Source organism: Coregonus clupeaformis, chromosome 21 (assembly GCF_020615455.1).
Source record: "Coregonus clupeaformis isolate EN_2021a chromosome 21, ASM2061545v1, whole genome shotgun sequence".
NCBI lineage: Eukaryota > Metazoa > Chordata > Actinopteri > Salmoniformes > Salmonidae > Coregonus > Coregonus clupeaformis.
In genome coordinates this window covers 14,495,133-14,519,291 of record NC_059212.1, presented here as the reverse complement: position 1 = coordinate 14,519,291, position 24,159 = coordinate 14,495,133, and the positions used below count along the sequence as shown (strand labels likewise).

Here is a 24,159-nt window from a genome sequence, read left to right as displayed (position 1 = left end):
GAGGACAGAGGAGCCTTTTAAAGAAGAAGTTACATGTCTGTGAGAGCCAGAAATCTTGCTTGTTTGTAGGTGACCAAATACTTATTTTCCACCATAATTTGCAAATAAATTCATAAAAAATCCTACAATGTGATCTTCTGGATTTTTTTCTCTCAATTTGTCTGTCATAGTTGACGTGTACCTATGATGAAAATTACAGGCCTCTCTCATCTTTTTAAGTGGGAGAACTTGCACAATTGGTGGCTGACAAAATACTTTTTCCCCCACTGTACATTGTAGCATACAATGCTTAATTACAGGGTCTAGTAGTACATCTTCAAAAAAAGTATTCCTGGTGGGGTCTAAACAGATTGACACACCTTGTGCCTTTATTGCACAAGATGAAAACAAAAATAAATAATTTACATGGTCAACATTTCCTTTGTCTAAATAGGGGTTGATCTGAAATGGTAGATGACCAAAAATAACTCAATGAATCGCAGTTACTAATTTCCACTTGTGCTATTGGAGCTTCAGCTGTCATTCTCCCATTTAAATGACCTATAAAGGTAAATCATTTTAGTATTATCCAATTTTATTTATCCAATATTTGAAGAAATAAAGCATTACATTTATATTTCTAAAGGGTTACACAATTATGTCAAAAGGTAGATCTACACACAATACCCCATAATGACAAAGCGAAAACAGGTTTTTAGAAATGTTTGCAAATGCATTACAAATAAAAAACAGACATACCTTATTTACTTAAGTATTCAGACCCTTTGCTATGAGACTCGAAATTGAGCTCAGGTGCATACTGTTTCCATTGATAATCCTTGAGATGTTTCTACAACTTGATTGGAATCCACCTGTGGTAAATTCAATTCATTGGACATGATTTGGAAAGGTACACACCTGTCTATATAAAAGGTCCCACAGTTGACAGTTGATGTCAGAGCAAAATCCAAACCATGAGGTCGAAGGAATTGTCCGTAGAGCTCCGAGGCAGGATAGTGTCGAGGCACAGATCTGGGGAAGGGTACCAAAAAATGTATGCAGCATTGAAGGTCCTCAAGAACACAGTTGCCTCCATCATTCTTAAATGGAAGAAGTTTGGAACCACCAAGACTCTTCCTAGACCTGGCCGCTCGGCCGCTCGGCCAAACTGAGCAATCGGAGGAGAAGGGCCTTGGTCAGGGAGGTGAACAAGAACCCAATGGTCACTCTGACAGAGCTCCAGAGTTCCTCTGTGGAGATGGGAGAACCTTCCAGAAGGCCAAACATCTCTGCAACACTCCAACAATCAGGCCTTTATGGTAGAGTGGCCAGACGGAAGCCACTCCTCAGTAAAAAGGCATATGACAGCCCGCTTGGAGTTTGCCAAAAGACACCTAAAAGACTCTTACCATGAGAAACAAGATTCTCTGGTATGATGAAACTAAGATTGAACTCTTTCGCCTGAATGCCAAGTGTCACGTCTGGAGGAAACCTGGCACCATCCCTACGGTGAAGCATGGTGGTGGCAGCATCATGCTGTGGGGATGTTTTTCAGCAGCAGGGACTGAGAGACTAGTCAGGATCAAGGGAAAGATGAATGGCGCAGAGTACAGAGAGATCTTTGATGAAAACCTGCTCCAGAGCGCTCAGCACCTCAGACTGGGGCGAAGGTTCACCTTCCAACAGGACAACGACCCTAAGCACACAGCCAAGACAACGCAGGAGTGGCTTCGGGACAAGTCCGGACTTGAACCTGATCGAACATCTCTGGAGAGACCTGAAAATAGCTGTGCAGCGACGCTCCCCATCAAACCTGACAATCTGCAGAGAAAAATGGGAGAAACTTCAACAAAGTACTGACTAAAGGGTCTGAATACTTATGTAAAAAAATTATAAAAACCTGTTTTTGCTTTGTAATTATTGTATGTAGATTGAGGAAAAAACCCAAAATGTAATCCATTTTAGAATAAGGCTGTAACGTAACAACATGTGGAAAAAGTCAAGGAGTCTGAATACTTTCCGAATGCACTGTAATTTACTACTTACCAGGGTCGCGATCATTAGGCACCAAATGGAAGAAAAGACAAACAGGAAAGGACTTCATGGCCTTATCCAATAAGAAACATTCCTTTTCGTTTTCCACTGCAATGACAAAGGTCCCTCTCCCATCTCTTGGCGTCAAATACTTCCATGTTTTGACTTGTGACAAAGCAAAAGATAACTCAAGATGGTTTTGCCTTCACTTGTTACATTTACATTTAAGTCATTTAGCAGACGCTCTTATCCAGAGCGACTTACAAATTGGTGCATTCAACTTAGGATAGCCAGTGGGACAACCACCACTGGGGGAGGTGGGGGTGTAGAATGATTACCGTTAGACTATTCCAGGTATTCCTTAAAGAGGTAGGGTTTCAAGTGTCTCCAGAAGGTGGTCAGTGACTCCGCTGTCCTGGCGTCGTGGGGGAGCTTGTTCCACCATTGGGGTGCCAGAGCAGCGAATAGCTTTGACTGGGCTGAGTGGGAACTGTGCTTCCGTAGAGGTAGGGGGGCTAGCAGGCCAGAGGTGGATGAACGTAGTGCCCTCGTTTGGGTGTAGGGTCTGATCAGAGCCTGAAGGTAAGGAGGTGCCGTTCCACTCACAGCTCCGTAGGCAAGCACCATGGTTTTGTAGTAGATGCGAGCTTCAACTGGAAGCCAGTGGAGTGTGTGGAGGAGTGGGGTGACATGACAGAACTTGGGAAGGTTGAACACCAGACGGGCTGCAGCGTTCTGGATAAGTTGTAGGGATTTAATGGCACAGGCAGGGAGCCCAGCCAACAGCGAGTTGCAGTAATCCAGACGGGAGATGACAAGTGCCTGGATTAGGACCTGTGCCGCTTTCTGTGTAAGGTAGGGTCGTATTCTGCGAATGTTGTAGAGCATGAACCTGCAGGATCGGGTCACCGCTTTGATGTTAGCGGAGAACGACAGGGTGTTGTCCAGGGTCACGCCAAGGTTCTTTGCACTCTCTGAGGAGGACACAATGGAGTTGTCAACCGTGATGGCGAGATCATGGAGCGGGCAGTCCTTCCCTGGGAGGAAAAGCAGCTCTGTCTTGCCGAGGTTCAGCTTGAGGTGGTGATCCGACATCCACACTGATATGTCTGCCAGACATGCAGATGCGATTCGCCACCTGGTTATCAGAAGGGGGAAAGGAGAAAATTAATTGTGTGTCGTCTGCGCAGCAGTGATAGGAGAGACCAGAGCCAAGTGACTTGGTGTATAGAGAGAATAGGAGAGGGCCTAGAACTGAGCCCTGGGGGACACCAGTGGTGAGAGCACGTGGTGCAGAGACAGATTCTCGCCATGCCACCTGGTAGGAGCGACCTGTCAGGTAGGACGTAATCCTAGAGTGAGCAGCGCCGGAGATGCCCAACTCGGAGAGGGTGGAGAGGAGGATCTGATGGTTCACAGTATCAAAGGCAGCAAATAGGTCTAGAAGGATAAGAGCAGAGGAGAGAGAGTTAGCTTTAGCAGTGCGGAGAGCCTCTGTGACACAGAGAAGAGCAGTCTCAGTTGAATGACCAGTCTTGAAACCTGACTGGTTTGGATCAAGAAGGTCATTCTGAGAGAGATAGCAGGAGAGTTGGCTAGAGACGGCACGCTCAAGAGTTTTGGAGAGAAAAGAAAGAAGGGATACTGGTCTGTAGTTGTTGACATCGGAGGGATCGAGTGTAGGTTTTTTGAGGAGGGGTGCAACTCTCGCTCCCTTGAAGATGGAAGGGACATAGCCAGCGGTCAAGGATGAGTTGATGAGCAAGGTGAGGTAAGGGAGAAGGTCTCTGGAAATGGTCTGGAGAAGAGAGGAGGGGATAGGGTCAAGCGGGCAGGTTGTTGGGCGGCCGGCCGTCACAAGTTGTACACCAAGGTTATTCTATCATGAGTTTGACCTCAGAAATATCAATTTGTAAAAAAATATGTGTACAAAAATAAATCGCTATCAAACTAAAGTTGGTTAGTCTGAGTATAGTGGTCAGACCATTTGAGTAAGACAGAAACAGTCCAAGGGCCCTGTCATTACACTTCTCAATATGCTCAGTTCTAGATTTTCACAGAACATCCAATAACTGACTTTCATTGGTTTTCTCAGACCCTTGGTGCCTCACTTCTTATCGAGTCCTCCAGTTTATCTGTACTAATTTACAATGCTACATACAGAGGGACAGACCTAAAAAATAAAAATAAAAAAGGCTTCTACATTCACATCAAACTTGCTATAACATATCATAGTAGTAGTGTTCTGTACAGTGAACGATGTCATGGCTTTAGAAGCTTCTGATAGGCTAATTGACATCATTTGAGTCAATTGGAGGTGTACCTGTGGATGTATTTCAAGGCCTACCTTCAAACTCAGTGCCTCTTTGCTTGACATCATGGGAAAATCAAAAGAAATCAGCCAAGACCTCAGAAAACAAATTGTAGACCTCCACAAGTCTGGTTCATCCTTGGGAGCAATTTCCAAACGCCTGAAGGTACCACGTTCATCTGTACAAACAATAGTACGCAAGTATAAACACCATGGGAACACGCAGCCGTCATACTGCTCAGGAAGGAGACGCGTACTTTGTGCGAAAAGTGCAAATCAATCCCAGAACAACAGCAAAGGACCTTGTGAAGATGCTGGAGGAAACAGGTACAAAAGTATCTATATCCACAGTAAAACAAGTCCTATATCTAAATGGTCTGATGGTGATGTGGATATACTCAGAATACATATCCCAAAGGAAATAAATGATCTCACTTCAATAAATTATAATAGAAAGTTAGCAAAAATAGATAAGATCTTGCTACCATGGAAAGGTGGGTGCCTGTCAATTTGTGGAAAAATCACCCTGATTAACTCTTTAGTATTATCCCAGTTTACCTATTTGCTTATGGTCTTGCCTACGCCTAGCGAACAGTTTTTTAAATTATATGAGAAATAAATATTCAATTTTATTTGGAACGGCAAGCCAGACAAAATTAAACGGGCCTATTTATATAATGAATATGAATTCGGAGGACAGAAATGATTAAATATTAAAGTATTAGACCTATCACTAAAAGCTTCAGTCATACAAAAGTTATACTTAAATCCGAACTGGTTCTCTAGCAAATTAGTAAGATTGTCTCACCCAATGTTCAAGAATGGCCTTTTCCCCTTTATTCAGATTACAACCACTCACTTTCAGTTATTTGAAAAGGAAATCATCTCCCAGATATCACTATTTCTAAAACAAGCCATAGAAAGTTGGTTGCAATTTCAATTTAATCCTCCAGAAACGACAGAACAAATAATGCAACAAATATTGTGGTTATACTCAAATATACTAATTGACCCAAAAAACTTTTTTTTGACAAAATGTTTAAAAAAGGTATAATCTTTGTAAATGATATCATTGGTAGGACTGGTGGAGTTATGTCGCACATGCAGCTAACAAAAACATATGGAAATGTCTGCTCTACCCAAAATTACAACCAAATAATTGCAGCCTTACCGCAAAAATGGAAGAGGAAAGTGGAAGGAGGAGAAAGTAAGGAACTTGTCTGTCGGCCTTCCATTAAAGAACATAATTGGTTAAGGAAAACTGTGATAAATAAAAAAGTATATCAGTTTCATTTAAGGACCAAAGGATTGACAGCCGTCCCATATAGATTGCAAAATAGTTGGGAAGAGATTTTTGACTTACCGATCCCATGGCATAGTGTTTATGAACTGATACGCAAAACGACACCGGATTCAAAACTTAGAATCTTTCAATTTAAATTATTATATAAAATTCTTGCTACCAATAGAATGTTATTTATATGGGGCATACAATGCTGCGAAGAGACAGAATCATTAGATCATTTGTTTTGGTACTGTCCATTTGTAGCTTGTTTTTGGACACAGGTCCAGGAATGGCTAAAGGATTGCAATATTTACCTGGAGCTAACCCTGCAGAAAGCACTACTGGGTGATCTGAAAAGGCATAGTCAATCGATCAATAACATAATAATACTATTAGCAAAAATGCAAAAATTCACAATCTGTAGAAAAAATGAGAATAGAAAGGTTCAGAACTTTTGTAAAACATCACAGTACAGTTGAAATATATATGGCAAATAGAAATCCTATATGGATGGTGTTAAAAGATAGATGGGAGGTGTTGAATGGAATTGAAGGATGGGACTAATAACAATTAACAACAAACAATAACAAGATAACTAATAATGTAGGCACGCTGTGTCGATAATAAGTGTATGGGTTGTAGGTTGGGAGCTTTTGTGAAGGAGCACAGTTAGAAAGATATGGCATATAGAAGCAAACTGGATGGACATCATGAAAATGATCGGAGAGGTTGAGAGTAGAAGAAGTTCAGGAGAAAGAACAAACAAAATGTAATTTTTGTTAAATTGACTGTGTCCATAAAATGTAGATAGTGGGTATGGGCTGGAAGTAGAGGCCTAGGTGTTGTTGTTCACTAGTTTACTCCAAGTGGGGAAAGGGTGGTGGGGTTGGAAAGTAATAAAGGGGAATATATATATATTTTTTAAGGATATGTAGATGTGGGTATGTATGTGGGTATGTACAGTATATATATATATAAAAACATGGGGGATTGGAAGTGATGCAGACAATTACATTGATGGAAGTTACAATCTATCTGCAATATGAAGCTGATCTACCCCCAAAAATAATTAAAAAGTCCTATATCGACATAACCATAAAGGCCGCTCAGCAAGGAAGAAGCCACTGCTCCAAAACCGCCATAAAAAAGCCACACTACAGTTTGCAACTGCACATGGGGACAAAGATCGTACTTTTTGGAGAAATGTCCTCTGGTCTGATGAAACAAAAAAAGAACTGTTTGGCCATAATGACCATCGTTATGTTTGGAGGAAAAAGGGGGTTGCTTGCAAGCTGAAGAACACCATCCCAACCGTGAAGCACGGGGTGGCAGCATCATGCTGTGGGGGTGCTTTGCTGCAGGAGGGACTGGTGCACTTCACAAAATAGATGGCATCATGAGGAAGGAAGATTATGTGGATATATTGAAGCAACATCTCAAGACATCAGTCAGGAAGTTAAAGGTTGGTCGCAAATGGGTCTTCCAAATGGACAATGACCCCAAGCATACTTCCAAAGTTGTGGCAAAATAGCTTAAGGACAACCAAGTCCATTTCACAGTCTTTTCACCATTTCTGTCAATGTTTTTCTTTCTCCTTGTCTTTTCTTTGCGCGGTCCAGAATCTGTTCTCAGATCAGGTCCAGGGCGAGGTTACGGATGACGTCCACAGCTCCCAAGTCAAAGCCGCAGAGGTCGAGCATGCCCCTGTCCGCGGCAGGGTTGGCGATGGAGTGGCCTTTTGAGGTCAACCCGCACACCATCAGTTTGGAAAATATACCAATTTTCTACCAAAAACAAAACATAATAGAGGCATAATGAATAACAATGATTTTAATAATGATGATTATAGCTGTAGATGTGGCAAAACATTTGGCAACTCTACAACTACTTTGATAACCAGTATCGTTCCATGTCATTTCAGCAAGTAATGACACCCACCATCTCAGATTGTTCTGAAATAGTTTCTGTAGTTAGAAACAGATTTCCTGCAACATTATTTTGTTGAAAGACGTTTTGAACTCTGAGAAATTAATGTAATTGATTGCACCCAAATTGGCCATTTAAATTGATTGGATTCAGATAGTCAATAAATATAGTACCCAACATCCGATTTGCACAAAAACCGCTTCTTAACCATGGTTAAGATGTGAGGAATACAAATAAATGGTCAAAAGTCACCCACGGACCACCCAAACCCCACACCAATGGCCAGTGTACAGTATCAGTTCTCTGTTTGACAAGTTGTGACTTGGAGTATTGTTTATTCATACTATGTAATGCATTCTCAGTAGGGGTGTAACGGTACACATATTCGTACCGAACCGTTCAGTACGGGGACCTCGGTTCAGTCCACACTGTGAACCCAAATGAATACATAAAAATACATATATTTACAAAATAAAACACTATGCCTATAGGCTATGCCTACACTGTGTTGTAGGCCTATGCCTCGAGTAATCTGAGCTGAAAAAATAATAATTCAGGCCTATGCGCACATTGTAATCAACATTCAAACCTTAATTGCCGCATTTTAAACTGTCCTTTTGAGAGGCGCAGCCGGGAACTAGTTCTGTACGATGGCAATGGACAGAGAGTTGTGGATAAAATTTTAACAGTATGTCGCCACGTAAACACAAAGTTGTTGTTGTAATGTTTACCCCCGTTTTCTCCCCAATTTCTTGATTACGATCTTGTCTCATCGCTGCAACTCCTCAACGGGCTCGGGAGAGGCGAAGGTGGAGTCATGCATCCTCCGAAACATGACCCGCCAAACCGCTCTTCTTAACACCCGCTCGCTTAACCCGGAAGCCAGCTGCACCAATGTGTCGGAGGAAACACTGTTCAGCGGACGACCACGGGGAGTCGCTAGAGCGCGACGAGCCAAATAAAGCCCCCCCCGGCCAAACCCTCCCCTAACCCGGACGATGCTGGTCCAATTGTGCGCAGCCTTATGGGATTCCCGGTCACGGCCGGTAATGACACTGCCTGGGATCGAACCCCAGGCTGTAGTAACGCCGCAACACTGCAATGCAGTGCCTTAGACCGCTGCGCCACTCTGGAGGCCCCATCTGCTGATCCTGACTGGGCCAAAGAAATTCCAACATTTTATGGAAAAGAGATGTATGTTTCTGGACAATGCACCATGCTGCCTTGTTGACATGACTGTGTGGCACAGTTACCGTTTGATTTGAGAAGGGCCCTCCTCCCTCACAGTTTTTGTCAATTCATGTCACGGGCTATCAGCATAATTGAATCTGCCCAGTGGGAGCCATCACATTACCCCGGAGTGGGAGGGAGATGTACTGTAACACTCTGGCTCTATGGACGTTTATATTGAGCCAGGGTTGTTCATTTTCTTGTGTTTGGGTGTATTTCATTTGGTGGTGTTGGGGATGGGTGAGTTTCATTTTGTTTGTGTCATGTGGTGATTGGTCGATGACTCCCAATCAGAGGTAACGAGTGTCAGCTGTCGGCTCGTTATCTCTGATTGGGAGCCATATATATTCTGTGTGTTTTCTCCTTTGTGTTGTGGGTTATTGTTTCCGTTAGTTTGTATCAGTATTTTGAACTTCACGTATTGTCATTTGTTGTTTTCTTCGTGGTTGCTTTAAATAATAAAGTCATCATGTTCACTCGCAACGCTGCGCATTGGTCCGCTCCTTTTGACGATCGTGACATGTACCATGCTACAGACATGTCCCCTTTATGAGAGTCACAAGCAGGGCTTGACATTAACTTTTTTAGCCACTTGTCCTTTCGACAAGTAGGACAGATCTTTTACTTGTCCGAAAGCTGAAGTAACTTGTCCCAACAACATCCAAAAAAAGGGTGACTGAATAGGAGGGATCTCAAATAATTTTCTGCACTTGCCCATAGACCACATGTCAAACTCATTCCACGGAGGGCAGAGTGTCTGCAGGTTTTTGCTACTCCTTGTACCTGATTGATGAATTAGGGTAATTGATTAGTAAGAAAGTCCCCTCACCTGGTTGTCTAGGTCTTAATTGAAAGGAAAAAACAAAAACCAGCAGACACTAGGCCCTTCATGGAATGAGTTTGACACCCCTGCCATAGACGATGTTATCGCCCTAACAGCTATCCCAAATAATGTACAAAAAAAAGTAACAAATGAAATACAAATACTGCTACGCATTTGGCTGACATGCTATGGGAGGAACGAGAGGAATCATGACATTGACAAAATATATTTAGTGGGGCCAAATCTTTTCAAATAGCCTATTCCACTCTAGTGGAGATATGGCACAAGAGAGATGTGTGGTAGCCTTATCTGGCTAGCTGTGTGTGCCGAATCGTGCAGATGAGCGAGTGAGAGTCAACAGGCCTGGCTGTGCGTCCTGTGATAGGTTGTAAATCATCATGGGCTGCAGAGCAACTCTTCGGTCCTCAAAACTGGATAATTCTAAACGAATAAAAAAAAACAATCATCCTCCTCTCTTATTTGGCCTAGGCTACTATATCAGTTGTAGGTAGGTTGCACATTGCTAAAATAATATGGAAATAGGCCTAGGCCAACTATGCATTTATTTCATAAGACTTCCTCAGCTGTAGCCTAAATTCTTTTGACTCTTCATTAGATTTTTCCATCTTGGTATTGTATGCTCAATTTCACTTCTTGTGGCCTAAAATATGTCATTCAAAATAAATCTGTGAATGAGAATGTCATAGACTCCGACCCCCCATAATTATTCCCATTTAAAAGCTGAAACTTTAGGAGAAACACTATTAGAACAGTTTGGAAATTACTCTTCATAACTTTAATTTGTCTTTATGCTTTTGTCATATTTCAGTTAGTATGATTGGCTTTTGGTCGTTTGGTTCGCAATGGCAAGGAAGGATTTTTTTCCCGGCCTCACATGCATGCATAATTTCAGTCTTATAATGCTTTGCTCCACTGTAAGGTTTGTTAAAATTTCTCATTCGATTTTTATATCTTGCTATTGTTTCTTCTCTCTCATTATTACCTTAGGCCTCCCATGTTTTGGGGTTATTCAAAAACAACTTAACTTTGAGATATCTAACGGCGTTCTAGGCTTCATTCATTGTTTGATAATGAAATTACACAGCAGGAGAAATCTAGCATGCATTAAACTGAAAGAGTGGCTTAATAGGCCAAGTCATATTCATAGCAAAATGGAGAGAAAATAGAACATTTGGCCTTCTACAACAATAAGATACCGGAGTGTCCGCTATAAAATAGACATCGGCTATTGGCCCAGATCATCAGATATTCGAGAGAAAAAATGAAAATAATGCTTTGGTTAGATCCTTCGCTCTACGTTGTTCTCTTGCTTTGTGCAAATACAACATATTTATTGAAAGAGGCTATAGCAAACAGCAATATAGGCAATTTACTCAAAATGTCAACCATGCACTGCCCTGATGTGTGCTGCGGCAGTACAGCTGCCTGATCCAATCCTGGTCGGAGTAATTGTTTGATAGTGATTTTTTACTATCAAACAATGACATCTATATTGTGGTTGTCCACTTTTCTTTTTTGACTTGCCCCGGACAAGCCTTAAAATGTCGAGCCCTGCACAAGTGTGCATCTGGCACTGAAGGAGGCAGTGTCATGGTCCATTCGTAACCAAGTGGGAAGTGGGAATTTACCACATACGACTCAGAAAAATCCACTTGAATGGCCCTCCAACTGGTAATTACTAGTGGGAAACTCATCATCCTGAGCACCCACTTCTCCCACATGGTGACCTCTGACATCACTTACTAAGGAAATCGTTTTTTTTAAACTCTTTAATTTGTAAGCATGATAGCTGTACTTTTCGTTTATAGTTGACTCCGCTTGTTGGCGTTTCTCAACGAGTTCAAAAATCATATGAATGCATCACAAATGGTATTTACGACTTCACAACTGGTAAATTCCCACTTGGTTACAAATGCAGCATCAGAGTGGAACCCTAAGAGTCCCAACATAATAATACTGTCACAACAGACAATGCCAGGAACATTGTGAATGCTGAACATTGTGAATGGCATTTCATTTTCCCGCTGTACTGAAACCTGACCCCAAAACCGCAATACATTCCAAACCGTGGGTTTGGTGAACTGTTACAGCCCTAATCCACTAATGCCCTTTTATCCATTTTGCTGGTCTCTTGTGTTTACTAAATGTATCACAACATTTTCTTTGCAACTTGCAATAGATTTTGCTCATGATGAAAATAAATGGTTTGGTCATGCTCACAATTCAAGCCAGTCCTCCATGAAAGCAATTCAGTTTGTCCTTCTCTTAGCAACCTAATGCTTCAACCTGACTCTCCTTGAATAGTCCAACAAGAAGCAGCTGAGAGGGCTATCCCTATAGTGCAATCCTCATTTGAAACCCAAAAATGGGATGGAGAATTGGGCTAGTGACTAAAATGTTGTGACAACCCTAATAAAATAATACAATTATAAACCATTGCATGGCAGTCATGTTTTTCAATAAAAAATGTTTTTAACATCTCCATATGTTTTGTGATTAGTGACACTTACCAAAAAAAAAAAAAACAATACAAAACACTGTACTGTGTATGTTTGGGACTTTTCTCATTGAAAACCCTTAGAGATAACATTGAAACCATTAGAACGGCTGTAGCCTAATAGTTTGCTTGTTCACCAAACACACACAGGGGTGGTTTTCTGGACACAGATTAAGCCTAAGAGAAGGACAAACTGAACTTCTTTCATGGAGGACTGGCTTGAATTGTGAGGATGATTACAACGTATTTTCACCATGAGCAAAAGCTATTGGTTTTCTACCCAAAGTTGCAAAGAAAATATTGTGATACATTTGATAAACACGAAAGACCAGCAAAATGTATAAAATGGCAGTAGCAGGATTTCTCTAAACAGGAAATAAAACTAAATAAAATAATAATTCACTGAGAATACATTACATAGCATGAATAAACAATACTCCAAGTCACAGCTGCATACAACATCTCAGAGAGAACTGATACTGTGTATTTACCAATTGGGGTGGGTAGGTGTCGTTTTACAAGTTATTTGGATTCCTCACATCTTAATCATTGCTAAGCGGTTTTCGTGCAAATCGGATGTTGGGTACTATATTTATTTTATTTTATATGAATCCTATATTGAAATAGCAGATTTGGGTGAAATCAATTAGCTTAATTTCTCAGAGCAAATTATATTTCAACAAAATTATGTTGCAGAAATGCTTTCTTATGTTTCTAACTACAGAAACAATTTCAGAACAATCTGCGATGGTGAGTGTCGAAATCCTCTTTCTTGTGCTTTGAGGTGGAACGACCCCAGAATGTACTTGATCAAGCTGCACATAATGATACAGTGACTCCAGATAAGGTGCATAAAACAAACATGATTGAATTGTGATTAAACTGGTCAGATTCTGTTACAGTACTTAGTAGTGTAGTCACATTTAATTCAAAATTTATTTTTTTATTCCATGTGACATGGTATCTGTGCAAGTGTTTTCCAAAAATACCCAAGTCTATTTTTCAATCAACACAGCACAAGTTGGCATTGACAGTACAGTAGGGGAAGGACAGTGGTACACCACAGATTCAGTCTCTGAGGACTACCTTGATGCATGACATCAACTTACATGTCTGTACATCCTCAGACACTCCGCCGGGTTGGCCTTGCCGTGCCAGCAGGCGCTGTTGGTGAATATGATGAACATGTCCACAGCGATTCCCTTCTCCGAAGCCCACAGGATGGGGAGAGTGTCACGGTTTCGGCCGAGGCTGCTCCTCCTCCTTGTTCGGGCAGGCTTCGGCGGTCGTCGTCCCCGGAGTACTAGCTGCCACCGTTCGATGTTTCATGTTTGTTTGGTTTTGTCTGTTTGTACACCTGTCCCTTGTTAGTGTTTGATTTGGTTGCCTATTTAGTTTTCGTGTGTGGGGGCAGGTGTTATGTGGTATTGTTTATTTGTCAAGCTGTTGCTCTTTGATATTACTCTCAGGATTGTTGTTTTTCCGAGAGTCCGCACTGTGTGCGCTATCGTCATTTTTACGCACTGTGTGTGTTGTGCGTACTTTGTGTTTTGCCTCCCGGTTGGGTTGGCTGTTCGCCTGTTTGGTGCTGTTATTTTTGTGACTAAAGTCTGTTGACGAACGCCCGTGTTTCCTGCGCTTGATTCCTCACCGCATCTACACTCAGCTACTGACAGAATACCACATCACACCATGGAGTCAGCAGGAGCACCCGCGCCGACAGAGGTCATGGAGGACCGTCTTCGTGGACAGGAGGACCGGATTAACCAGATCGGGCACGCCTTGGATCGGGTGATGAACACTCTCCACCGATGGGAAAGCAGCGGGGTACCCACACCCCCACCTACCGGACCATCCCCATCGGTCAGTCCTCCTGTCCACATTCCGGAACCCAGTGGGATTCGGCTCTCGCTCCCGAGGGCGTACGACGGCTCCGCTGCCGGGTGTCAAGGGTTCCTGCTACAGGTGGAGCTCTACCTCGCCACCATACACCCGGCGCCCTCGGGACACGAGAGCGTCTCCGCCCTCATCTCCTGTCTCACCGGCAAGGCGTTGGAGTGGGCCAACGCCGAATGGAGGAGAATGGACGCCGCTTCCATCACTTATGCGGAGTTCTCCCGCCGGTTCCGGGCCGTGTTCGACCATCCACCAGAAGGGAAGGCGGCGGGGGAGCGTCTGTTCTTCCTCCAACAGGGGATGAGGAGCGCACAGGATTTTGCCCTGGAGTTCCGGACTCTAGCGGCAGATGCAGGGTGGAATGAGCGGGCCCTCATAGACCACTTCCGTTGTAGCCTCCGGGAGGACGTCCAAAGAGAGTTGGCGTGCAGGGATACCATGTTGACGTTTGACCAACTAGTCGACATGGCCATTCGGTTGGACACCCTGCTCGCCACCCGTGGGCGTCCCGGATGGGGTCGCCCATTTCACCCTCCAGCACCTCCGAGCCGAGCCCTATGGAGCTCGGAGGTGCTGGCGCTAGAGAAAGGAGGAGTAGGAACCCGAGGGGGGCCGTCCCCTGCACCAACTGTGGCCGTGGAGGGCACACCGCGGCTAGGTGTTGGGGAAGGTCCCCCGGTGGAGGTGAAGGCAGGCCACGCATTGGGGAGTCCTCCCAGGTGAGTAGGCGCCCTACTTACCCAGAGCTTTCTGTCGTTCACATAACCTTGCCTGTTTGTTTTCCACAGGTAGCACCTCGTTCCCAGCATAAGGCGCTAGTCGATTCAGGCGCAGCTGGGAACTTTGTAGAACGCCAGTTCTGTGTAGAATTAGGGATTCCTCTCCTTCCCGTTGATAAGCCTTTCCCTGTACATGCCCTAGATAGCCGTCCGTTAGGATCTGGGTTGATTAGGGAGGTCACAGCGCCCCTTAAGATGGAGACGCAGGGGGGTCATGAGGAGACGATTCAGCTCTATCTGATTGACTCTCCTGCGTATCCGGTGGTGCTGGGGCTTCCTGGTTGATTACCCATGATCCTACTATTTCGTGGCGAGAGAAAGCTCTTAAAGGGTGGTCTGCTCAGTGTGAGGGGCTGTGTCTGGGTGTTTCCATAGGGGCGACCTCTGTGGAAAGTCCGAATCTAATGCCTGCACTGCACATTCCCCCCGAGTATGAGGATTTGACACTGGTGTTTAGTAAGACTAGGGCGGCGCAGCTGCCGCCTCATAGACAGGGGGATTGTGCGATAGATCTCCAGTTAGGAGCAGCCCTCCCGCGGAGCCATGTGTATCCCTTGTCTCAAGAGGAGAGGAAGGCGATGGAAACTTACATCGCCGAGTCTCTGAGACAGGGATACATACGGGCCTCCACTTCACCCGCTTCCTCAAGCTTCTTTTTTGTGAAGAAAAAGGATGGAGGTCTGCGCCCGTGTATTGATTACCGCGGTCTCAATCAGATTACGGTGAAGTACAGCTATCCACTTCCTCTGATTGCGACTATGACGGAATCATTACACGGTGCTCAGTTCTTCACAAAATTGGATCTCAGGAGCGCATATAACTTGGTGCGCATTAGAGAGGCGATGAATGGAAGACAGCGTTTAGCACGACCTCCGGTCATTACGAGTATCTCGTCATGCCATATGGGTTAATGAATGCTCCCTCAGTCTTCCAATCCTTCGTCGATGAGATTTTCCGGGACATGCAGGGGCAGGGAGTAGTCGTGTACATCGACGATATTCTGGTGTACAGTTCTACCCGAGCAGAGCATGTAGCCCTGGTGCGCCGAGTGTTGAGGAGGCTGTTGGAGCATGACCTATATGTCAAGGCAGAGAAATGTCTGTTCTTTCAGAAGTCGGTCTCCTTTTTGGGTTATCAGTTGTCTGCGTCAGGGGTGAAGATGGAGGTTGACCGGGTGTCAGCTGTGCGTAATTGGCAAACCCCAACCACTGTGAAAGAGGTGCAACAGTTCTTGGGTTTTGCGAATTACTACCGGAGGTTTATCCGGGGGTTTTGGACAGGTGGCAGCTCCCATAACGTCTCTGTTGAAGGGGGGTCCGGTGCGCTTGCGGTGGTCAGCTGAGGCAGACAGGGCTTTTGGGAGACTGAAGGACCTGTTTACCTCGGCGCCGGTGTTGGCGCATCCGGATCCCGCTTTACCATTCCAGGTAGAGGTAGACGCGTCCGAGGCCGGTATTGGGGCCGTCCTCTCACAACGGTCTGGCACACCACCCAAACTCCGCCCCCTGTGCTTTTATTCTAAGAAACTCAGTCCGGCGGAGCGGAATTATGACGTAGGGGACAGGGAGCTGTTAGCCGTGGTACAGGCCCTAAAGGTGTGGAGGCATTGGCTTGAGGGGGCTCAACACCCTTTCCTCATTTTGACTGACCACCGTAACCTGGAATACATCCGGGCAGCTAGGAGACTGAATCCTCGCCAGGCCCGCTGGACTATGTTTCTAGCCCGGTTTGTGTTTAAAATCACTTACATCCCTGGGTCCCAGAACGGGAAGGCAGATGCCCTGTCTCGGCGGTATGACACGGAGGAGAGGTCCGTTGAGCCCACTCCCATACTACCAAAGTCTTGTCTGGTGGCACCGGTGGTATGGGAGGTCGATGCAGAGATCGAGCGGGCGTTACGCACCGACCCAAGTCCTCCACAGTGTCCAGTGGGTCGGACGTACGTTCCGCTCGAGGTACGCGATCGCCTCATTTATTGGGCTCATACGTCCCCCTCCTCTGGACATCCAGGTATCGGCCGGACAGTTCACTGCCTTAGCACTAAGTACTGGTGGCCAACGTTAGCCAGGGATGTGAGGGTTTATGTCTCCTCCTGTTCGGTGTGTGCCCAGTGTAAGGCGCCCAGACATTTGCCCAGGGGTAAGCTACAACCCCTGCCCGTTCCACAACGACCCTGGTCCCACCTCTCGGTGGACTTTGTTACAGACCTTCCCCCCTCACAGGGGAATACTACCATCCTGGTCGTTGTGGATCGGTTCTCGAAGGCCTGTCGTCTCATTCCCATGCCGGGTCTCCCTACTGCCCTACAGACCGCTGAGGCTCTGTTTACCCATGTCTTCCGGCATTACGGGGTACCCGAGGATATAGTGTCTGATCGAGGCCCCCAGTTCACCTCCAGAGTGTGGAGAGCGTTTATGGAACGGTTGGGGGTTTCGGTGAGCCTTACCTCGGGTTACCACCCGGAGAGTAATGGGCAGGTTGAACGTGTCAACCAGGATGTGGGTAGGTTTCTGAGGTCTTATTGCCAGGGCCGGCCGGAGGAGTGGGCGAGATACGTTCCGTGGGCCGAGATGGCGCAGAACTCTCTCCGCCACTCCTCCACCCAACTAACCCCTTTCCAGTGTGTGTTAGGGTACCAGCCGGTTCTGGCACCTTGGCACGAGAGCCAGATCGAGTCCCCTGCGGTGGATGAGTGGGTGCGGCGCTCGGAGGAGACATGGAACGCTGCCCACGTTCATCTGCAGCTGGCCATCCGTCGGCATAAGACGAGCGCCGATCTCCACCGCAGTGAAGGGCCTGTATACGCACCTGGAGATCGAGTCTGGCTCTCGACCAGAAACCTGCCCCTCCGCCTGCCCTGCCGGAAGCTGGGTCGGCGGTTTGTGGGGCCATTCAAAGTCCTGAGGAGGTTGAACGAGGTGTGTTACAGGTTAGAACTGCCTATTGATTACAGGAATATTAACCCCTCGTTCCATGTGTCTCTCCTCAGGCCGGTGGTAGCTGGTCCACTCCAGGACTATGAGATAGAAGAGACTCCTCCGCCCCGTTGGACATTGAGGGGGCTCCGGCGTACACTGTGAGGTCCATCCTTGATTCGAGACGCCGGATGGGGGTCTCCAATATCTCGTGGAGTGGGAGGGGTACGGCCCGGAGGAGCGGTGCTGGGTGCCGAGGAGGGACATATTAGACCTGTCCCTGCTGACCGAGTTCCATCGGGGTCATCCTACGCGCCCTGCTCCCGCGTCGTCCTGGTCGTCCCCGAGGCGGGATCGGCGCACGGCTGGAGCCGCGCGTCAAGGGGGGTACTGTCACGGTTTCGGCCGAGGCTGCTCCTCCTCCTTGTTCGGGCAGGCTTCGGCGGTCGTCGTCCCCGGAGTACTAGCTGCCACCGTTCGATGTTTCATGTTTGTTTGGTTTTGTCTGTTTGTACACCTGTCCCTTGTTAGTGTTTGATTTGGTTGCCTATTTAGTTTTCGTGTGTGGGGGCAGGTGTTATGTGGTATTGTTTATTTGTCAAGCTGTTGCTCTTTGATATTACTCTCAGGATTGTTGTTTTTCCGAGAGTCCGCACTGTGTGCGCTATCGTCATTTTTACGCACTGTGTGTGTTGTGCGTACTTTGTATTTTGCCTCCCGGTTGGGTTGGCTGTTCGCCTGTTTGGTGCTGTTATTTTTGTGACTAAAGTCTGTTGACGAACGCCCGTGTTTCCTGCGCTTGATTCCTCACCGCATCTACACTCAGCTACTGACAGAGAGCATAGTCTGTGTAGCCACTGGGGAGCTGTGAACAGATCGATGACACAGCGGTCAGCCATGACCCACAGTCCATGTTCAGTAGGGCTTGGCAGCAAAACGTTTGAAAACAGAACACAGAAATTAGCTTTTCTTATTGGACCAAGTCCAATAAGTTCCTCCCAGTTTCAGTCCATTTTCTTCAGTTTGGTTCCCTTATGGACATTACCCTGGTTTCAGACAGTGTGACTAGTGATTTTGGCAAGCAAGCATTCAGCAAGCAAGTTTTTGTCATTAAAACAATGTGTGTTTCGAGATGCACATTTTGCAGTGTGACACTTAATGTCCGTACCTTGACCAGCTCAGCTGTTACTTCACGAAGAGACATGTCGGCAGAGATAGTGCAAGGAACTATAGCTCCCTCCGAGTAGGCCAGAACCTGCGTCTCTGCCTCTGTCCGCGCAATAACCTGTAACAGACACAACCAACTTGGTACATAATGTTAAAATAGTCTCTCTCTAAAATGCCTGGAATTATCATAACAACTTTAAATGACATGTTCTCATAACAGAGCATGCCTTGAATGCCTGTGCCCTCTTGAGATGGTGGCATGTGGGGGGGAGATGTGGCAGGAACCCATGGAATCTCTCAACAGACCCTTTCCTTGACCCTAGCTTCCTCCAGGGACCGTCTAGCCTTCCCACGTTTATAGATGCAGCTTAGAAACACAGCTGTGACAACTAGTCATTAACCCGTGCTTATGAGTGCAGCTCATAGTTAAAAAGAGAGCCCCCCCCATCTTTGCCATTATCGCTTCTGTGTCAAGTGCAGCCTCTATCCATCTCTATGGTGCATCTTGAGTGCAGGATTGTAGTGTTGACTTACCATGGCCATCGCTGCAGCCGTGACAGCTGTGCTGACTGAGGTCCCCTGAACAATGCTGCTCAGAGACGTGCTAATGTCCACCACCACCGCAAAGTGCTTTCCCGCCGGCTCCACGTTCTGAAGAAACAGACACGAGTGAACGTTTTGCATTTGTGAACACTACTCAGAACAATGGGAGGCATGCTCTGTGAGTATTAGCGGATGAGAAGCTCGACCTACCATGAAACATTTGTAGAAAGCACAGTCCAGTGATTTGAGGATGTCACCGTCGGCTTCCCATTTCACTTTCCCCTTTGCCTTGGCCCCATTGTAGTTTTCCGATGCCGTCAAGATGCTGAAGGGGTTGAGTTTAGCCTACAATGACAATACAACTGTTAGATATATCCCTGAGAAAGCAGCAAGTGAATGAATCCCAGTTCTTCGAGAGTGAGAGACAGCAGGTAGGTACGCCTCACCTTCTTTAAAGCCGCCTCACTTTGGATCCTCTTGCAAACCGCTGCCACGTCTGAGCTTCCTGGTTTGAGGACTTGGTCTGCTGTCATCTTACCCAGGGTTCTTAGCACTGATTTAATCTCATTTAACAAAGCTTTCCATACCTACAGAGGAAAAAAGGCATCATACAATCAGAAGACCAAAAAACAACCCCCAATCTTATCCCACAAAAGTAATGAAGATATCTTCAGACCCTAATATGAAAAAGTGATAGTTCTATAATGCTGAAATGATATGGTGCTTATCTTTCCCATTCATATGGGATTGAGCGATACAGCTGGATCTAAAAAACACCTAGAGGGGGACGAGAACCTCTCAACATCTGACCAACTTTGATTTGGAGCGAATTACCCCTTTTAAGAGTTGGTTAAATATATAAGTTGGTTGGTGCACACTGCTCACCTCTTTGGACTTCAGGTGGTCTGTCAGTAGTTGTTCCCGCTCTAGCCTGTGCTCCTCTATCAGATGGGTGACCTCTATTTCGTCAGCAATGTGTTTGACCTTCTCAACCGCTTCCAGGTAAGAGAGGACTTTGACCACCTCAGAGTTCTCCTTGTCGCCGTATGCCACCTGGACCTCTTTCCATCCTTTCATAGCGTATTTACTGATCAACGTGATTTTCGGTAAACTTTCCAAATGTCGACAAAACAAAATAAGCTAGGAAAGGTGGGATCTTTTTGTGTCTGTAAAATATATTATGTGAGAAAGGTCAGTGGAAACGCTTTAATGCGCAAATATTGATATAATAACCATCATATCGAAGTAAACGTCGAGTCACGCGATGATGTGTGGTCCTCCCACTACAAGTCGGGAAAGCATGCCGTTTATTATGCTCTTTTGTCCATAATAACCTCATCATGTAGACTATACATGCGCTCTAACCAACAGCGAGCAGATACAGTACTGTATCTGCGCACTGTTGGCTACTATATAAAGCTAAACAATTTTGTGAGAGAAACATCAGTAGAGTTAAAAATGCGATGGAAACCCATTTAACTTGTATTTTATATTTGGTACATGGGAATTTAACCTCAAAAGGTATGTTTATGTGCACTAGGTCATCACGCACAGCCTTTGATCTGCAACAAGTCAATTTTGATGGAAACATCTCTGGTGGGAAAATGCTCATATATTGTTTTAATGCAGATTGTAGAATATTCACATGTAAATCTGTCGCCAGTTGGATGGAAACCTAGCTACTAAGATCACATTTTCTTACTGATTTCATCCATTTGAGGATATCCATGTACTCTTCCACATGTAAATGCTCTTCACCTGTGAATGTTTCATGCCTAGCTTTAAGTGTGCCTGTTGTGTTATACTTCTGAAATGTGTGGGTCAAGTCCTGATACACCAATCATTGTTATCTTGGAGTTCCTTTTTTAAATCAATACAAATAATATTCTCTGCAGTTCGTTATGTGTTGGACCCCTGTAAGACTAGCTGTCGCCATTGGCGTCGGCTAATGGGGATCCTAATAAAACTGAATTCTAAAGTTTAACAGTTAAATCTTACACCCTTTACTGTCCCTTGTTGATCCATATTAGTGTTTACAGTGTGTACATTGTATATCTCTGGCAGCTCACCTTCGTTAGCAGGCTTAGTGTGGGAGAGTCTGAGCAGATCCTGGTGCGACCAGCCCCCTCTTATTCTATATTTAGTCACTGCCAGAGCCAGGCTCATGGCGTCCTGTTCATTGTACCAATTAGACACCGCTTTCCTCAGGGCCCGTCCCCATATCCCGCACTGCATACCCTCCTTCACCTCCTTCTTGTACTGAACGAAGGTGAAGAGGTGCTCGGAATCCCGGCACACATCCCTCAAGGCTTGGAACACCCTCTGCCTGGTCTTCAGTTCAGAGTGCTGGGAGCACACATCCAGCCTTTCCTCAGGGCCCGTCCCCATATCCTGCACTGCATACCCTCCTTCACCTCCTTCTTGTACTGAACGAAGGTGAAGAGGTGCTCGGAATCCCGGCACACATCCCTCAAGGCTTGGAACACCCTCTGCCTGGTCTTCAGTTCAGAGTGCTGGGAGCACACATCCAGGATAAACAGGGAAGGGTTGGCCAGCCTCTTGACCTCCTCCACCACCTCGCAGCCCCTGCCCTCCTGAAGCAGGGAGCGCAGCGCCAGGGCACTCTCCATGCCCAGGCGGTGCTCCTTGGTGTCATACATGGCCATTTCAGAACCGTAGCAGAGGAAGCGGCAGAGCCTGGTGACGGCTGTTACCTCCCACGGGTGCTCACCATTGCAAACTGAGTTTTGGGCATGGTCGTTGGCACCCAGCTGAAAGTTACATTTTATTAATTTTTAAATAGACAATTGCACTGGTAGCTAGGGTGTTTAGTAAACAATAAAGACAACGTTCTGGTTCTAACTACAGTAAGCACGCCATTTAATTTAATTGCAAAAGCCTATTACCTAGCTAGTTTTACACTTACAGTGTAGCCCTTGTATAGCTAGCTAGCTAACAACATTCATACCGCTGTCAAACATTGAAATTAGTCTCCTTAAATGGGTAGCTAGCTTGACAGAAAGACTCAATCCGATTACGCATGACAGCCATAAAGTAGGCAGACAACAACCATTTGCTATTCACATCAGTTCCTTAATTTTGTTACGTCAGCTACATTGGAGGTTGGTGGCACCTTAATCGGGCACGTGGTAATGGCTGGAGCAGAATAAGTGGAACGGTATCAACAACAAACACATGGTTTCCACGTGTTTGATGCCATTCCATTAGCTCCAGCCATTATTATAAGCCGTCCTCCCCTCAGCAGCCTCCATTGCGCTAGCAAGTTGGCTAACGTAGTCAGCTAGCTGGGTAGCTAATGTTACTTTAGCTAACAATCATCGCACAAAAAATATCTGGCCACTAGCTAGCTAGTGATGTAGTTCTGGTCCCGGCGCATCAGATAGGCATTGAAGCGTACCCATGTCATGGACCAAAGCCAGCCGCCTCCAGTAGTTGATCTAGAAGTGTTGGAGAGACTACAGGAAGAAAGGGAGGGTGTTGATCCATCTGATTTCTTTAAGAAACGTCTGGAAACTGTGAATCAGGATTTTGTGGCCATTTACACAGATGGTTCAAAAGATCCAAGGACAGGACGTACTGGGTCAGCATTTGTAGTGCAGGAATGTGGGGTGGAAGTCAGGAAACGTATTACAGATCATCTGGCTGTATATACGGCGGAGCTGATGGCCATACTGTTGGCCTTGCAGTGGGTGGAGGAAGTCAAACAAGACAGAGTAGTTATTTGCTCTGATTCATGTGCAGTGTTAATGAGCCTCCAGTCCTTTAGCTCACGTAGCAGACAAGACCTGCTTTATGAGATGCTACAAACCCATGGTAGGATTAAACAGATGGGTATTCAGATAAGATTTACTTGGGTCCCAGCCCAAGTGGGGGTGGAGGGGAACGAGGCAGTAGATGAACAGGCTAAACAAGCACTTAGAAGTGGGGAAGTTGATGTTGAAGTTTCAATGAGCAAGGCAGAGGCAAAAATACTGATATATACAGTGATGGTGCAGAGATGGCAGGAGCAGTCGAATAGAGATAATAAGGGAAGGCATTTATTTCAAGTACAGAGGAAAGTCGGGGAGGGGAGGATGGCAGGAAGGGACAGAAGAGAGGAGGCTATTTTTACAAGATTAAGGGTGGGACAGCCAGTTGAATAAGACATTAAATGTGATAGGAACGCATCCAACAGGAAAGTGTGATTATTGTCAGGAAACAGAGACAGTGGAGCATGTATTGCTACAGTGTGGGCAGTATCAGAGGGAAAGAGAGAGGATGAGATCTAGTATGAGGGCGAAGGGGATACAGGAAATGTGTTTAAAGAGTATATTGAGTAGAATGTCATTAGATATAGTCTCAAATATTTTGTTTATTTTTTGAGAGCAACGGGGCTGGCATGTAGGATTTCGTTTCTCCATAACGTTGGATACCAACCGCCAATAAACCCCACTGAAGAAGAAGACCAAAGCCAGTCTGGCGGTAAACAAAGTGCTCAATAACGTTTACCGGCATTTCGCATTTTGGGGAAACGAAAGCGTGCGCATACAGAGAAAAGTTTGTCAGCACTCCAATAACATTGTTACTTTTGTGGGTAACGAAAGTAAATTGATGCAAGTCACTAAACAAAATCGGTGTAAAGAGAAAGCTCAAGCCCACGTAACAACCTGGACCAGTGATGTTGCGGCTGTGCGGATAGCTAACTAGCTAGCCAGCCACTGCTTGCACAAAACTATGTCCTAGAGATACGGAA

At 45.5% G+C, this 24,159-nt stretch overlaps 1 protein-coding gene across 1 annotated transcript; it reads right to left on the bottom strand.

Annotated features, from left to right (window-relative positions):
• Positions 1-7,237: 7,237 nt before the first annotated feature.
• Positions 7,238-23,921, bottom strand: LOC121534777 (60 kDa SS-A/Ro ribonucleoprotein-like). The gene is made up of 10 exons (XM_041841347.1): positions 23,916-23,921; positions 21,821-22,177; positions 21,472-21,653; positions 20,292-20,517; positions 19,853-19,993; positions 19,617-19,751; positions 19,398-19,514; positions 18,865-18,981; positions 13,216-13,347; positions 7,238-7,393 (listed from the first exon to the last, which is right to left on the bottom strand). Exons 1-10 carry the CDS (start codon positions 23,919-23,921, stop codon positions 7,238-7,240), a joined length of 1,569 nt encoding a protein of 522 aa, XP_041697281.1.
• Between the last annotated feature and the right edge of the window lie 238 nt (positions 23,922-24,159).

Excerpts from the sequence above, each read along its gene's own strand:
- LOC121534777 (XM_041841347.1), bottom strand. Across the intron at positions 19,994-20,291 it reads ACCACCTGAAGTCCAAAGAG|GTATGGAAAGCTTTGTTAAA; the intron begins GTGAGCAGTGTG and ends TTTCCTCTGTAG. Across the intron at positions 19,515-19,616 it reads CTTTCTACAAATGTTTCATG|AACGTGGAGCCGGCGGGAAA; the intron begins GTAGGTCGAGCT and ends CTGTTTCTTCAG.